The following is a 17,984-nucleotide window of genomic DNA, read 5'->3' on the forward strand; positions in this document are numbered from 1 at the left end:
GAGCGACCATCCTATGATCCCTCTCACTGTTAAAATACAGAGCCTCATGATGCCCACAAATATAAAACTCTCAGAAACACAAACCTAAGAAACTTGAAAACACTTGACCTTGAAACCCTAACATATATTGCAACCTACTGTACCAGACACCTCCCAGCTAAATAGAAGTGCACAGGACTCAGTGGAAGAGATGCTCCACACCTGGCTCAGACGCACTGGATTAGCACTCCTAAAAGTCTTGAAACCCACTACAGAGAAAATTGCAGCGACATGGTTCACAGAAGAACTGAAGGAACTCAAAAAAACAAACCATAAAGTGGAAAAAGGATGGAGAAGACAATACAACCAAGTTGACAAAACCAACTACAAATTCGAATATACAAATAAGCAGTCCTGAAAGCCAAAAAACCACAAGAATCCAATTGGTAACTAACCCACAAAAAATATTCACGGAAATAAAAAAATCTTCCTGCAACAATTACAACATACCATCATAAACCCTGTGTGTCAACATCACAACTCATCTAAGAGCAAAAATAGAAGCAATAGAACAGACCATCAATGCAGGCCGCATTACCCGAAAGCAGCACTGCATCAACCACTACAAAACTCAATCAATTCAATCCTATAAGTGAAGAAAGTTTCGACAAAGTAATAAGACCAACCTTGCTGAATCTCCCAGTGACCCATGCCAACAGGTAATCTATAGAAAAACTTCTTAACCACAAAACACCAGCCTTCTACTTCTGACTACTAAAAAATCTTTCCCTAACCACAGGAATGTTACCAAAATCATTCAAATCAGCCTACATTAAACCCCTCCTGAAAGATACTGTGGAAATACAGTAGACCACACCAACTACAGATCTATATGAAATCGACCATACCCAGCGAAATTCTAGACAACCACGTCTACAAACAAGTACTCAATCATGTAGAAAGCACTGGAATACTTGACCAATCCCAAGTCGACATCAGACCCATGAGAGGAGCTGAATCAGCAGTCCTCTCCTTAAGGGACGACCACCCAATTGGCCCTCGTACTACTGGGCATATCACCCTCCTTTGCCACACTGAGGGACACACACCGCTAACAAAGAGACTGGAGGAATCCGGCCTTAAGATCTCTGCACTACATTGGTTGAAATATTTCCTCTCCAAATGAAACACACCTATCGCCTTTTACATCAAACACTAAAAATATCACCTGTGTTGTACCACAAGGATCAGGCTTCTTCCTACTTCTCCAACATCTCCCTAATGAAACTTATTCATACCCATAGACTGACAGCCTTATGACTTTGCAGACAACACCAAACTCATCTTCAAGATAACTTCTGACCATGGCCCTGACAACACCCACAAGTGCCTCACTGACATAAACACCTGGATGACAAACCATAATCTCAAACCAAAACCCACCCAAAATAGAGTAATAATCTCTCACTGGAAGAAAATGCAACACAGGCATACCTGACCTGACCATTGAGCATGGGACCCAACCAGAAATATTAACTGTTGTATAAAATCTGGGAATCCTACTGGATGATGACCTCTTTCGAACCACAAGTTAATGCAATAACAGAAAATGTTTCCAACTCCCTGCAATCAATAAGCTGACTCCTCCCTTACCTAATTTTCCCACACAGAACCCTTGTAATAATCTCCTTGGTATTATCAGGAACAGACTATGCAAATTGTCTCTACCTTGGAATGCCAGGACGCCTCACAAAAAAACTGCAACGCATACAAAATACTGCGGCAAGTCTACTCCTAAGACTAAAGAGAAGAGACCGCATCACACTGGCTTACCAGTAAAGTAACACACTATCTTCAAAGCTTTCTGCATCGCTCATAAATCACTATACGGACAACAGGCCTAATTCATTCAATCTGAAATCGACCATTCTAAGCCAGGAAGAGACTTGAGTTCGAGCATTGCCCTCCAAATAGAAACAAGACACTATGGGAAAAGGACATTCGGAGGAATTGCCAACTTCTACATGATAGCCAAACTATGGAACTCTATACCGAAGGAAATAAGAATGACAGAAAACCACCTAGCATTCAGAAAACTAAAAACCTGGCTATTCAACTCACAGAGATAAACAAAAGACTGTTGCCTGTACAAACCATACACCTGGACCAAAGCAAACACTGGCCAATACAGAACATAGACCAACAAACTACTCGGCACCCAGAGATTACCAGAATCCAACTAACCACCCCCTTCTCTCTTCTACAACCTCACCCCGTACCACACATGCCCAGAGGGCTAGTGAAACAACCCACCAAAAACACACATACCACACAACCCTCTCTACTCATGCTACAAACCCACTTGCCTCTACCGATAACCAACAATTCAGAAACTGGCTGCCACCTTTCCGGAAACAAGTCAAGTGCCACAAAACAAAGCACACCTAGGCAGCTCACTTGCGCAGATGCCAGTTTCCCCTGGTTCTATAAGCATCAACAGATGAGCACAACCTCTATCCTATCCCTTTCTCCATCACTAACCATCCCACTTTTCTTACAGAGCCACGTGACTGCCTGGATACCCTGCAAACTGCATTGGTGTGCAGTATAAATCAACATAACTGCAGTCTGAAATAAACTTGAACAAACTATCAATAACTGCAAGAGGATTTGGGGAACCAGGAAACCGGCCTTTTCCTCTTGTGCACCCTGTCTTTTGAATCAGTTACCGACACAGATGAGACTGGCCCCCTCCATCCTACACTTCAGCAAGTACCAGAAGACCCCTACTCTTCATCGAACATTTAGCCATTGCCCCACTCAACCCTGTTTCTTCCTAATCCAGACAGAACCTCCTTCACCTTTGCATCCCAGGTCCTCTGCTACCCCTGCACACTTGCTTGTAACCCCCTCAGTGTGTCCGTCATGTACAGCCTGGCCTTTTAAGGTTATGTTTGTGTTTTATAAATCCCCCCAATACATATATGCATAAATGGGACCCACAGATTCCCATTCACAATATGATCTGCACAAAAAAGCACACGTAAGACCAGTTACACAGGGGGAGATCAGAGGGGCGGGAGCAGGGTAGTGTAAAATTGAGATGTCCATTCAGAAGGGTGAGGGTGGAGCAAATGTGCTAGGAGGGAGGAGACGCAGAACATCAGTTGATGGTGGAAGGGTGGTCTAAGGAGGTCTAGAACAACAGTTGGCTGTGGAAGGAATGTGCTAAGAGGAAGAAAGAGGAGGAGTTGAACATTAGAAGGAAGCTCAAGGAATACTAGGAAATGGCAGTAGAAATATCTGAGATTGACGAGATGGGTGAAAGGAAGAGCAAGAGAGACGGGTAACACAGAAACACACCTTACTCCAGCATGGGGTCTGACATGGATTCACATGCTCATGAATATTCCCCGTCCTGCTGGGAATCTTCAGTAAAAGAAAAAACTGTTTCAGTTTCACTTAAAAACTGTATTTCTCCTTTAAACCAATCACTGTCCTCTGGGTCATACTGCCCCTATCCAGTGACCTCCCTCTTCCTAAGCCCCTCCTCTGGCAGCCATCATGATATTTTTACTGCATGCTTCAGTTTTGGGAGTACTCGAGTTTCCTCTGTGAGCTACTTCTGTTTTTTTTTTTTTTCAACATGAAAAGGTTCGATTTTTGTTCCAAAAAGTGCCTGTGTGCTCTTTCCTCCGCTCTGCCGACAGCAGGGATCCGTTGTTGGTGAATTTTCGCCCCTCGGTTTCTAAAAGGGCATCAGGCCTATTTTGCACCCTGCAGCCATGACGGAGGAGAAGGAAGGTCCCTCTTCAAGCCCTGCACCAAGTGCTGGCTACAGAACTTGTTTGTCAAAGACAGTTATATGTCTTTATAACGACACATTTTATGTATAATGCACATATACTGACATTTTTTTTTGGTGGGGTCCCCATCCTAAACCCCTGTTTGCCACCCCTCAAAACCCACCCCAACTGTTTCTCCACTAGATGTAACCCTTTACCCTACCCCCACATACATTTTCGATATGTTTTTAATTATAAATGTTTTGTTCTATGTGCATTGTAAAGACTGGATACTGTGGAAGACAGGCACCTACAATGCTTTTACTGCCTACACCCGGACCATAAGGAGGTGGAGTGTGAGATATTCCTCGGGTTCTGCAATAAGATGAGGGACAGGCACAGTAGACTGGCGGCGTAGCTTAACGCTAAGGCCTCTGCCACGTGACCACAGCAGGGTCATTCCTCACCCAGGACCGGCCAGTCCGAGGAGCAGTCTTCTAAGTCCTTTGAGGGTGCCTCATCCGTGGGTGCCCAAGACAAGGCCAAGATCTGCAAGTCAGAGTCCACTGTGGTTGCCGCAGATGCGGGACCCAAGGTTGATAGGGCGCAATTGACATCACCCTCCGTCTCCATTGAAGGCCAGCAGTCGAGCTCCTCCACAAAAAGGAAATCTACCCCGGCGGATGGAGGCGAAGAAAGCCGAATTGCACAAGCATGCACAATAGGCACATGCTAAAACTTTGTCGACAATAGAGTTGGTGGCAGCTGCTCTCACGACAGCTAAGGGAGCTGACCCTGTGACGGTGGCCCTCGCAACAAAGAAGGTATCCTTGCCCCCTAGGTGCGATACCGCCGCAGTGACTTTGGCAAAGTCTGCTGGCATGCCAGAAGGGGGAAACAGGCTCAGGCCCTAGTTCAAGGGGATGAAAAGGGGAGGGAGGGCGCAAGGAGGCTCAGCAACAGCCCTCCTAGGCCATGGCTGAAGCCATGGAGGTCTCCTCCACAGACGACGAGGACCAAGAGTCCTTGCAAATGGCCAATGAGAATGTGGAAGAGAACGCCAACAGACAATGGCACGTGCCTAGTTTTCCGATTCTGCCAGCTCAGCCGAGGGATTTGTCTCCGGACATTCTTTAGACCCTTCACACTTTGGTGTCGGAGATCCAGAAGAGGATGCCAGCGGGCCCGGTTCCAGTGGTCCCCCAGGACCTGTTCAGCCTCAACAAAGAAGAGGAAGTGCCATCTGACACCCCATTTCAGCATCTGCGTCAGGCCCCTTCTGCCCCAGCAGACCCAGACACTGGTACGGGGACGGATACGGCCACGACTACGGACAAAGACATTGTTGCAGCAGGCAGTGAATATCTTCATTTGTATATACGCCACCTAGGGGGCGTACACACTGGATGAGGTGGGGTCGTTCCACTCAATGATCGCCAGAGCCTCCAAGCTTTTTCAGCTTGTGCCCGAAGAAACCAGGAAGGAGGGTTTCTTGTATCAGAGGCGTGAGGCCAGGAGGAAGACAATCATGGTGGTGCCCCTTCTGGGCGACGTGTGGGAATAGGGTAAGGCCCTCATGAAGAACCCTTTCACGGCTCCGGCCAGACTGGATAGACTGAAGAAGTAGTATTGGGTGCTGGACTCCGCACTCAAGTGCCTGAGGTCGCAACCATTGCTGGGTTCGGTGGTATCAGCGGCTGCAAGGATACGGTCAGCTTACCCGTCCTCGTCTTTGGTTCCTCCGGACAGCGAGGGGAAGTAGTTGGACGCCATGGGAATGAAGGTGATTTTGATTGCGGTGTCCACCATCAAGGCGGCATACACACTGGCGATCCTGGGCGGGTAAGACTGGGAGCTGTGGTACAAGCTGGGCCCTATTCTGGAGTTCCTCCCAGACGATAAGAGGATGGAGGCTATCTATCTTTTCCACGAGGGGGAAGTTACGTCTGATCACGCCATTACAGTGGCGTTGGATGTTGCTGACACAGGGTGGCAGATGGGCAACAGTGTTTGCCTTCGTCGACAAGGCTGGATGAAGGCCATGAATTTCCATCAGGAAGTCCATGCAAAGGGTTTGGACATGCCCTTCGACGGAGGGATCTTGTTTGGGAAGGTTGTCTACGAGTCCCTCCAGGCCATCAAGGCGGACACAGAGACGGCGTGTTCCTTGGGCACTCTCAAAACAGCAGCGCTCTTCTTTTCGCTCCTCCAGGGGAAAGTCGACCCGGTCTTCCAAAGGTTGCTCCTTTTCGTACCATAAGCCTTCAAGATTCATGACCCAGGAAGCCTGCATCGGCCGTTCCCAGGCCTACGGCAGAGGACGACAGCGTTGGCATTGCCCGCAGGCCAGGACGCCAGCCCCAAAACGGGCCTGAACTGGCTGGGTCATCGGGCCCCACTCATGCACCGCGATGGGCGGGCGGGCGGCTGGCTGACTAGGTTCATCAGCGAGTGGAAGAAGATCGACAGATGGGTGCTGGCCGCTCTCGCCCATGGACACACCCTGTAGTTTCAACGCAGGTGTCTGCAGATCCCTCCGGTGTCCCGTCAGGAGCGGCACATCCCTCAGCTCCTGGAAGAGGTACGGCCCATGCTGCGGAAAAGGGTGATAGAACTGGTTCCCCAATGACTCTGGTGCTCCGGAGTCCATTCCAGATACTTTCTGGTCAGAAAGAAGACAGGGGGCCATCCTAGACGTACGATGTCTCAACAAGTAACGAACGTCCCAAAAGTTCAGGATGGTCACGTTGCAGCACGTGCTTGGCCAACTGGAGGAATGAGACTTCTTGACATCGCTGGACCTAGAGGACGCCTACTTCATCGTTCCCATTCACAAGAAAAATCGAACATTTCTGCGTTTTATAGTGCAGGGCTAGCACTACCAGTTCAAGGCCCTACCTTTCGGATTGAAGTCTGCCCCCAATTGTTCACAAAATGGCTGGCACCGGTGGTGGCCCATCTACATCTGTGGGGTATACACGTGTACCCATACCTCGATGACTGGCTCATCCGGGCCCGCTCGTGGGAGTTGGCAGTCGGACACACACAGGCGACCATCCAGCTACTGATAGAGCTGGGATTCTCCAACTATCTGAAGTCCTGCTTGACACCTTTGCTTAAATGCGCTGTTCCGAGGAGCCAAACTCAATACAGTGTCCTGCCTGGGGTCACCCTCTGAGGAGAGGGTAGCGGCCATTCAAGAGAATGGCCAGCAACTGTTTTCGATGAAGACGGCCACGGTGCGAACCATCAAGTCGTTGCTCGGCATGATGTCCTGCATCTACCTCATCCGGCTCTGCAGGTTACAGATGCGACCTCTTCAATCTAGAGTTCCTAGGCGCTCGCTGGATACAGGTGTCCTGAAGCTTTGTGGACAAGATCAGGCTGGACGACGAGTTTCGTCGGGCGATAAGGTTGTGGGGCGTTCGCTCCAACATAGCCCGGGGCACGGGATTTCAAAACCCTCCATACCGGTCAACAGGGACGCTTCCCTGGAAGGCTGGGTAGCCCACACTGGACATCTGCACACCAGAGGCGTTAGCTGCCGGAGGAGAAGGATCTCCATATCAACATCCTGGAGCTACGGGCAGTGTTCTGGGCCCTCAAGTCATTCCTTCCATCTTTGAAGGGCAAGGTGGTGAGAGTCTTCACAGAAAACACCACCACAATGTTCTACATCAGGAAACGGGGGGGGTACTCGATCCCCAGCGCTCTCCAATGAGGCGCAGGACATGTGGCACTGGGCCGTCAGACAAGAGATGTTCCTCCTCACCTAGCAGGAGTCAAGAATACCATTGCAGACTCCCTCAGCAGGGAGTTGCGCTTCTGCCACGAGTGAGAAATTCGTCAGGACCAGGTGGACCGCATCTTCACCAAGTGGGGCAGTCCCCAGATCGATCTGTTTGCGACAGCTGCAAAAGCCAGAAGTTTGCCAGCAGATTCCACCAACTGAGGAGCATGGGGGGACGCGTTCTTCGTCCCGTGGGAAGGCCTGTTCTTGTACGCGTTTCCTCCATTGCCTCTCCTGCTACGAGTAATGGACGCACTCAGACAGTGCCAATGCAGGATGATACTCATCGCCCGGCGTGGCCGAAGGAGATTTGGTATCCGGACCTTCTCATTCTGTCAGCGTTGCCCCCGGTCAAGCTGCCAGTAGTTCACAACCTCATCGGAGAAGGAGTCGCAATCCTGCATCACGTGGCCCCTCTCCAGTTCCTCTCGTGGAAAACGGCTTTACTTGTGGCCATCGCCTCTACCAGGAGGGTTGGTAAATCATCGTCACTGGCAGAAAGGGCCTTGCACTCGCTGGACGTTGCTTGTGCCTTGAAGTTCTTTGGTGTACCATGGGAAGGCCTTGTCCAAAGCGTCCGTTTCAAGGTGGCTCTCCGGCTGCATTGTCATTGGTTGACGAACCGACCACTGCCCGGCCGTCCGAGAGCCCACTCCACCAGAGTGATTGCTGCAACGACGGCGTTCCTGTCTGGTGTGCCCCTCCTGGACATCTGCAGAACTGCTACGTGGCGGTCCACACACACCTTCCCGAAGTTCTACTGTGTCGACAGGGAATCCAGGGAGGAGTCCAGAGTCGGCCAAGCAGTGCTTCGCAACCTGTTCGCTTGAGATGAGTCTGTTCCGGAGGTAAGAGTTAATAGCTTCTGTTGAGCCTTGCCATCTCCTGTGGTTGTCTGATGTTGTACTGCTACGTATGTTATTCATGAGCATGTGAATCCATGCCACACCCCATGCTGTAGAAGGAACAAGTTACTTACCTATAACTATTGTTCTCCAGCTTGGGTCTGGCATGGATTCACATGCAAACCCTCCCTCTGACCCCTCTGACCCCTCTGTGGCTCTTTTTGGTCATACTGCCACTTTACATGCTTACCAAATCTGAAGATGGCTGCCAGCGGAGGGGCTTACGGAGAGGGCGGTCAATGGATGGGGGCAGTATGATCCAGACGACAGTGATTGGTTTAAAGGAGAAATACAGTTTGTAAGTGAAACTGTTTTTTCTTTTACTGAGGATTCACAGCCTGACAGGGAATATTCATGAGCATGTGAATCCATGCCAGACCCATGCTGTAGAACAGTAGTTACAGGTAAGTAACTTGTTCCATCCCCTCTCGATACAGCATATCTAAAGGGGGTATCTTATAGGCAGTGGCCCAGGCCGTGCCCTTGCTCGGTTCAACTGAACACTACTTCCCCCACAGCTGAGACAGACCATAGGAAGAGGTCTTTCCACCATGCTCAAGCAAGTGGAAGACCTCCAAGAAAGGCTGAAGACGAAGAGAAAAACCTACTGTCGCCCAATGACTGAGTGACATGAAGGTCTGATAGACTTTTAGTTACAGATTTGTCGTCCTTTCTTTTTCTATTCTTTTTTTTATGACCGACCGCATTGACCTGTCCAGGTACTGGGATGGACCACGACATGGACAGGAAAATAGCTAAGAAAACATAGAACCCTGAATTCCTGAGTGAGAAAAGGGGGAGGAAGAGCGCGTTAAAAACAAACCGAACATAGACACCAAATGTGATATTCTTAAATTGAAGGTCAAATTCTGTTTACTTATCTTTACTAGAAACATGTATTGACTGGAAGTGGTGTCCTGTTCCAAGTCACTTAGATGTTGTTTTGGCCTGGCAGAGGTCACATTTCAGAATGTGGAACGTGTCTTGTTGTTAGGCAAGATTTGTAGTAGTACCATTTGGGTGCACTACAACAACCTTGACCTCCTGGCAGTAGGAACCCAACCTTTGGTATAAGTCTGTACTACACAGGGTGCTAGCGTGATTGAGCAACCAGGCCTATCTCAAGAGGGGTCAATGTGAGCAGTAGGGGAGTTACACAGAGATTCACAGTGACAAGTATTCACATTCAAATAAACTTACACACAAGGTTTCTCGATTAAACAATTATTAATTTATTTAACAGTTAGTTTGAATAAGCCTTCTTCAGAAGGGGCAATATAACAGTAACACACAAATACACTCCAAAATACACACACTCAGTTTCTCTAAATCAGCAAATACCCATTTGGGATGGCACACAGACACTTGCTACACCCTCAGGTGACTTAAATAGCTAGGACACTGTGGACATGAATATATCACTGTTGCATTTAGAGCAATACTTAAAAGCATGTCAAAGAAAAGGATTATTAGAATAAAACAAGCGATCACACAAATATTCTGAAGCAGGTAAGTACTTTTGAAACCCCCCCCCCCCCCCCGCCCCCAATGCAGAGCAAGTTAACCCTTTCCTCGAAGGAAGGTAAAAACACACAATCAGAGGAGAGTCATTCAGGGAGCCAAGCCAGGCCAAAGTCAATTGGGAAAAAAGTCTAGGTGGGCTGAAGCACTTCTTACAGGTAGGTAAAAGTCTTGCAAAATGTTTGTCTTTGTAGAAAAGAAGAATCAGTGTAGGGTCACAAGCTGATTAGGCTTGTGAGGTAAAGAAGCTGTTAGCAACTCTACGAAAGCAATCAAGACAATACTCAACTGAGATCAAGTAAGGCTACACAAGAGGTACGTTTTCTTAGACAATACAGTACCTTTGGGTTAGAAGAAATGGTTCCAGCTGGCTTCTATCCCTGTGTGGGTATGCAGATCCTGTTGTTCCTGTGCCTCAGTTGTGGGGAGGACCTCTGGGGGCTCCTGCAACACAACTGGACAGGCAGTGACGGAAAAGGACAAATTTCTATTCAGCGGCACTTCGTGGTTTCAGCTCCTCGCGTCTCAGCAAATAGCACCACTGCGGACTCTCGTATACCACTTTGGACTTTCCTCGCATGTGGGGTCCAGCACTCTGTTGAGGTGGCTCAGGCTTGGTCAGTCCTGCTTACTAGGAGTCGTAAGGATCTTCCAGCGGCTCGAGTCCGACTTAAATGTGATGCACTCCAATCTGGTGTTCCTCTCCCTGGCACTCCGGTTCCTGTAGCAGCAAGGAAGTACAGCCAGCTCCGAGAGGATGTACAGACGGGTACACTTTGGTTTTGACTGGTCCCCCCCCAACTCAAGGGGAGAAGTCGTCCTTGCAGGGCTTCTCTAGCCGAGGCGAATTCGGAGCTTCAGCACAGCAGCAGGACTTCACCGGGCAAACCAAATGTCCAGAAGTTGCAGCAGGCGTCTCTTCCAAGTTCTTCTTCGGATTCCTTCATCCAGTGGTCGACTCTGCCTTCCAAGCCAAAAAGCCTTGCCTTTTATGCAGGTTTCTCCCATTCATTCCAGCCTAGCTGTCAGTCACACAGCAGGGTGGCTGTCCTTGCCGGACAGCCAGCCGGCCACTCAACTTTTGGGTGCATTCCTGTAACCAAGGGGATTAAGAACAGGGAGTTTCGGACACCTCCCTCACTCCCTCCCCTGCCAGACATCCTAGAGCCAGAGGCAGGCTTCACTCGTGAATCCCGCCAAAGACAAAACGAACAAAGGGGCCAAACCTGCTTTGGCGCGCAGAGTAAATCTCAAGAAGGACCTTTCCAACAAGAAATGGTGAAAAAAGACGACCGGGCCATTTTGATAAAAATGGCACCCAAGGGTGCTTTATTGCAGCTGTGAACGCAGCCCGCGGTAAAAACTCCCAAAGGTAGTTAAAAGTAAACCACTGCCACCAGCCATTAATTGTAGAAAGGGTAACATAAAATTGTTACATGAGAAACTAGACAACAGGGATACCCGTCACCCTATTGTAAAATGGTGTGTGCTGGGTCTAGAAAGTTACAATGTAATTGAAGTCAATTTCACTTCACTGCTCTTTGGATACAGTAGTTCATCCAAAGAAGGTTTTTAAACCTTTGGGAAAAGTGAAAGACTTCCCTGTGTCACTGCTCTGAAGGTGCTGTGTGTCACAATGTAAAGATGATGCCTATGGAGTTTGTCTCCACAAACAAAAAAACGCAGAGTCCAAATCACATTAAAACACATGCGAGAGTGGGGGAAAAAAGTCTCACTCTCTCCAGGTTAAAATTTCAAAGTCCTTAGATCCAGCAAAGTTGCTGGCGGTCTCTAAGGTAGAGCGGAATTGGCACATTTCTGGAAATTCTCCGTAACACTTGTCATCTGTGTTAACCATGTATGTCTAATTGCTCTTTTTTCAAAGACCTTTCACATACGTTGAATGAACTGCAGGGAGACAAAATCATTCTGGCAGTTGACTTGGTTAAGAATGTGATTAAGGTTCACAAATTGGGCAATAAATCATGCAAATGATACAAAATGGACATTCCACTCACTAGTATATGGCTTCTTTTCCAGAATAGAGTGGTATTTACTTCTTCCATGACTATTGATTTGGATATCTATTGATTCAGTCATTTGACTATCACTGACGGTGCATCTGTTTTCCTGGACATTGTGATGGGTAGTTTTACTATTAAGAGCTGTAGCTGGACAGTGAATGTAGTAATGCTTAGGGACAAAAGTACCTACATTCCCTAGGCATAACATTGACGAGTACTTTGAAACTAATCTAAACAATGTTGATACATTTTTTTTACATAGTGTGGGGATGCATTCAAAGCCACATTTGGAGGCAAAGTAGATTAGATGCACAACTTATAGTAAGAAGAAAACCTTGAAAAAGGTTACTGTGTCTATGAACCTGCATCAAGCGCAAAATAAGTGTGCAACACATGTGTGCACGCTTGACTATAAAGAATTAGATAGCTGCTGCAATTCTGGAGATGCCTATCTTCTCCTTATGTGTGATTAGCTCATACTCCCTCAAATGAAAAAGGTGTCCAAGGTTTGCTAGCTTACTGTGAGCTTTTTAAATTCATGATTGCGCTAACGCAGAGGTCATTATTTGATTCCTCTTTAAGTGTTCAAAATCGTTGAACCTCATAGCAGCAATATGCAAGCATTCGGTTTCAACAAAGATCCCAAAGTTTGAGACTAAAGCTAGTTAAGTAATTGATTTCTTTCTAGCCCGCCTTTTGTGTACATATTTAGAATGCTATTCAAGACTGTTACATATTGCAATGTTAAGAGTGTGTATATCGTTTATGAACATCTGCTTTAAAGAAAACTGATAAGAGAGCTAAAGAGTTAACTTTTCAGTGCTCCTGCCCTGGTTTAAGGATCAAATGTTGAGTGGGCAAGCATGATTTCAATTGTTGGCAGTGAATTGTAATGAGAGCAATACCTTCTTGTTTTTAATCACCTGTCTTCTCCTAACACAAACCTGAAGCTATGACAATAACCGTCCCAATTTAATTGGAGCATGAGAAATTGTTGAAAAATTAGCTGGTGGAATTTCATATTTTCAATAGCAATAGCTCTCCTGCTATTGTGAATGATATGTGAATAAACTGTACAATGTGGCTTTTTCCATTTAGATATGCTTAGGAAAGTTGCATTTAAGTTCAAAGAGTGGTCGTGTTGATCGTGTTCTGACCTTACTTTGCCTTACTTTACTCTAGAGTGTGATGGATATATCATTTCCTATCCTGGAAGATTTGAAGAGGCAGATCCATGTTAATCTCCCTCATCCATTTCATGTGGTAAGTGCGGTCTTCCCTTCTACCTGTTTGCGCCATATTGACTGTGTTTATTTACATTTCACCCATGATGACTTTTGCAAGCCAGTCAATTGTTTCACACAAAGCTTTTTAATGTCCTCCAACATTAAGCTGAGAATCATGTGCAATGTGTTGCCAGCATAATTGTTTTTTGAAAGCAGAGGAATTTTATATACAGGACAAAACATTGAATTCAGCTCTGTTCATCATGGGAATTCTGCCACAACTAATATACAGTGTTCAGTACGAGCAGTGGACAGAATGGTGACCATCTTTGGAGGGATTGTAAACAATACAACATTTAAATAATTATGCATATATGGAGAGGACATGAGCAGTCAAAGGAAATACTCTCAAGAGGCACTGCTTGATTGAACTATACAATAATACAACTATAGGATGGACCATCAACCAGAGAGGAGTTCTTCTATAACCAGGACCATTTCTTAATCATGATACATAACTGGTGCTGAGATCCCAGTAGGTCATTGAAGGTGATCTTGGCTATGCCATCACAGAAACTTGTCTGTAAGTGAAAAACAACATCCGTGTAAAAGTCTGATACTGAGCACTCCGCAAGGGTCATGCTTAAACAGATCATAGCTATAAATGTCACCATGAACAGTGTAGATAATTGCACTAAAGATGAATATGCTGAAATGTTAGTTTTAATAAGAGGAAATGGCAGACCAAGTGTATGCTCTATAAACATAGGTCAAAGAATTGAAGAGTGCACAAACAGACTTGGAAGACCCCAGCAAGTGAGATATAATACATTTATTTGGTATTGTGCAAAATGCTGAGAGAGATGACGCTATATACTCCTACGTCCCGTTCCCTTTTCTCCATGCTGTATGGGCGTCCCTCGCTATGGACTGGAGGCGGAACCTTTTTCACCAGAAAAATCATCTTCCCCTTTAAATTTAAATGCGCACAGGGCGCGGCTCTGGGAGCAAGTGCTTTCCTGACTCCGCCCACCAGCACCACTCCCCAGTCCTCGTTTCCCCATCGACGGGAACGGACCTCTTTCACTACCTCTCCTGGGGTAGGCCTCTGGCCTAGTAATTCCACATGCTCTTCTCCAGAGGAGTACCTTTGTCTTCTTTCTCTTCTTTTTGCAATCAGGTACCACTCTATCCTCTGGCACCACGCTCCTCCCCGGCGCATGTCCACATAGTCTGGCTTTACCAGGTGTCCAGCCTGCGAGGGTCTCTTCCTGACATCCGACCCACACACCCTCTTCCTCCGCTGCCTTGGCCCGGACCATGGCTGGCAAGGTTGTACTGTGTGTGACGCATTCACACCGCGCAAACTCAATAACAGGTTAGCCAGGTGGAGAGAGCTCTTCGGTAGGTCGCCTCCAGAGGACCTAAAGAATTCTGTCACGCAGAACACCAGGCCCAAGGTAGGTGCACTGTTGTGCACTGTTCTTCTCTGCACCCCGCAAAGGCGACTCCTTCCCCAGGAAGTGCATGAGCGGGAGGGACCTAGCAGTTCCTAGGACCAACACACGTACCAAGGCTGCTTAATTTTCCGGCCTACAGGCTGAGGGGTTGCGAGATCCTACCGGTGACTCTGCTGAGGGACCGCAAGATTCTTTTACCGGGCCTCGACCCCAGGGGCTACGCCCTAACGCCTGATTGATGCCTGAGGGGGTGGCTGTACGCAGCAATACCGGGGCTACAGCCGAGGGCACTCTGCCTACCAGGCTCCGTCCTGAGGTGCAGGGTAGGCCTCAACCTCCACTGCTTCGTGTACTGGAGGAAGTTGGGCCTGTTGAAGTGAGTACCACGATGCAGGCACGTGGCATGCAGCAAGACAAGATGGCCACAGGACCAGACAAAATGGCGGCTCGCCCAACACCACCCCGTTTGGTGAACAGGTAGGGGAACAAGTCTCCAGGTGGTCCTGGTCAACGCCTGGCACTTGGCCCAAGGCGTGCTCCTCTACTTCACAGGACAGGTACTGTTAGGGAGAATTATCATTTATGGCTAATTTCCCTTACCTAGTGAGTCCCTCAGCAGCTTTGCTGGATTTCTGCGGTTTATTGTTTCCACCTGATAAGCGTGTGAACCTTTTTTCCCACTTTTACATGTGTTTTTGCCATGTGTATTTCTACTTTGTGTGATCTTGGGCTCTGGAGCCACACCACTCCATGAGCCCAACTTCTTGTGTGTTACACAGCACCTTCAGTGCAGTAACACAGGGTTGTCTCTAAGACTTACCAATGACTAAATTTTCCTGGGGCTGACTACTGCCCCCCCAGAAACAGGTAAAGTTACCATTTACTTTATGTAGTAATTTAACCTACAGACCCAGTACACCCCATCTTACATGGAGTATTGGAAAGGGTTAACTCTGATCCCTTTTTGTCTGTACCTCCTGGAGCCTGGTTTCGCTCCCTTAACACTAAGACTTGGCTGGTGGTAGTGGTATCTACCCTAACTTTTCTACCGCGATTATACTATATAAACGTGGTACTGTTTTAGGCTATTGTATTAGCCTCGAACATAAACCCGCTTGACCAAATACTTTCTCTTTTGGCTCTGGTGAGGTTTAATCGCCATTTCTTTTTGTTAATATCCTTCTTGTGTTTTACTTTGCGCAGCAAACCAGGTTTGCCTTCTTTGTTCTCTGTCCTTTGGCGGGCTTCTACGAAGAAGCCCTTTTTTGGCGTCTGGGTGTCTAGGTAGGCTGAATGTGAGGGAGGGGTTTAGTAACCCCCTGCACAGGGTCTCCTTGGAGACCCAAGTCGCACTTTTTGTCCATTGTGTGATTGACAGCCAGGCTGTGTGAATGGGGGATTTTCGCATAAAAGGCAGGACTCTTGGGCTGGAAGTCAGTCGCCACTGGAACTACAAGAACCGAAGCGAAACGGAGAAGGCGGCTGCTGCAACTCCTGAGTCCAGGTGGAGTCTTCTTCCCTTGAGCTTGGTGGGATCAACCAGATCACCGTCTATAGCCAGAGAATCCTCTTCTCGGTCGAAATCGCTGCACGAAGCTGTAGTGGTCCGGATAGCCATCAGAAGAGCCCTCACCTGTTTTAAAGGAGCGCACCTTTTTTTTCATCGTTGCCTTGCTGCTGCTGGCCTCATCCCTGGGTAGTGCAGATCGCTCCAGACGTCGTCCTTCTTGTCCCCACGACTGAAGCTCCAGGAACCGTGAGTCTACAGGAACTACCAGGAACAACTGCCATAGCACCAGCTTTTCTTCAATTTAATAAGGTACTGTGTCCATTTGGTCGTTCTCTCTGTCCGACCTTGAGTAATCAGGGTGAACCCTTTTCCTTGCCGAAGGCTTGTCCTTTCTTCCTTCCCTCTTAGAACTTTTGCCTCCCTTTGACAATATCCAAGTACTCCTGGCAACGTTAATCTCGAACTGTTCCGATTGTGTGATCCTCGACAACAGAGCCCTGCTCCATTTGACACTGACGCAGACCTATTGACTTCTCTTAGAATACGTCCTGTGATTCATGTGCCTTGACAAAAGTATTGCCTATGATTTTTATCCCCTTTGCCTTGGTTTTTATTCAATGTGCTAAGTGTGTTTGACTATGGGTGCAATTCTCCCCGCGGGTACGCTTTTCTTTCGAAAGACCGAACTGACATTACTGTCAAAAAGTGAGCGCTTCTTAACCCACGGTAACGTCTTTTGTTTCACAACACCGGCCTGTCAAATCCTAATGTACTTACCTTGAATTGACCTGAACCAAAGGGATTGGTTGTGTGAGTATATTTTAGAGTGTGGTTTTGTTTAATAGAAGGGAAGTGTTTTGTGAACAGATGGTTTAAAAATAAGTGTACTTATATTTTTTAACCAGAAACCTTGAGTCAGTGTTTGTTTGAGTCACAGTAATTGTAGTTTGTGAAATTCCTATTACTGCTCATTTGCTCTTGAGATAAGTCTGGCTGCTCCGCTACGGCTACCACTATAACTGTCTAGTACGGGCTTGTACCAAAGGTGAAATTGTACTGCCACTTGTAGACTTAATTGTCTGTAGTGTTCCCTAAGGGTACTGCAGAGGATTCTGCCTAACATACACCTCGACCCATACAGTGAGACGGGGCGCGCCCCGGCCTCAGCAGCCCATGGGCCCCGCACCTATGCTGGTCCCATCAGGCACCTCCCTCCCGCCCCCCGGCCTGTGAAGAACGTTTTTTGAGAAATTTCTCACTCATCCTCAGGGACGTCATCGGGGACATGCTCCTGCCGGTGGTTAGTCATAATATGGAAAAATAAATGTCGAAAAAAAAATCGAATTCTTTATTTTTTTATTTATATATTTTGTGGGGGGGTTCGCGAGTAAAAAAAGGTAAAAAAAAATAAAAACTAAAAAAAGTGGGGGGTTGAGGGGGAACCCCCCATTTCGAATAAAAAACGTAGTGAAAAAGAAATTCGTTTTTTTTTTTTTACATTTTTTCGAAAAAATGACTCGACATTTTTGTATTCGATATCACTATGAACCGCTCCCGCCGGTACAGCTGCTTGCTCCCAGTGTCATGCAGCCCTTGGGGCCAGCTCCTCTGGGCCCTATGCAACCTCTGTTGCCCGCCCCAGTCCCTACTACACCAGCTCCCATGCCCGTCCCGGTCACAGCAGCCTGTATTTGCTGCCGCAGCAGCCTCCAGTGCTGATCATTAGTATGCCACAGCTTCCTGCGCCCAGCACTCGTCCGGCTGCTTCTGACCAGCATAACACA

General features: G+C 47.5%; 1 protein-coding gene across 6 annotated transcripts in view; it reads left to right on the plus strand.

Moving 5' to 3' along the window:
- The window catches only part of LOC138569353 (uncharacterized), a 1,814,236-nt gene that overhangs the window by 1,256,793 nt on the left and 539,459 nt on the right, over window positions 1–17,984 (plus strand). For all 6 annotated transcript variants that reach the window (XM_069647265.1, XM_069647261.1, XM_069647266.1 and 3 more), the window contains one exon: window positions 13,187–13,267. In XM_069647265.1, coding sequence (XP_069503366.1) covers window positions 13,187–13,267 — 81 coding nt within the window. The remainder of the gene's footprint in view (window positions 1–13,186; window positions 13,268–17,984) is intronic.

This window comes from Ambystoma mexicanum, chromosome 2q (genome assembly GCF_040938575.1).
Source record: "Ambystoma mexicanum isolate Mex_15411 chromosome 2q, UKY_AmexF1_1, whole genome shotgun sequence".
In the NCBI taxonomy this organism is placed as follows: domain Eukaryota; kingdom Metazoa; phylum Chordata; class Amphibia; order Caudata; family Ambystomatidae; genus Ambystoma; species Ambystoma mexicanum.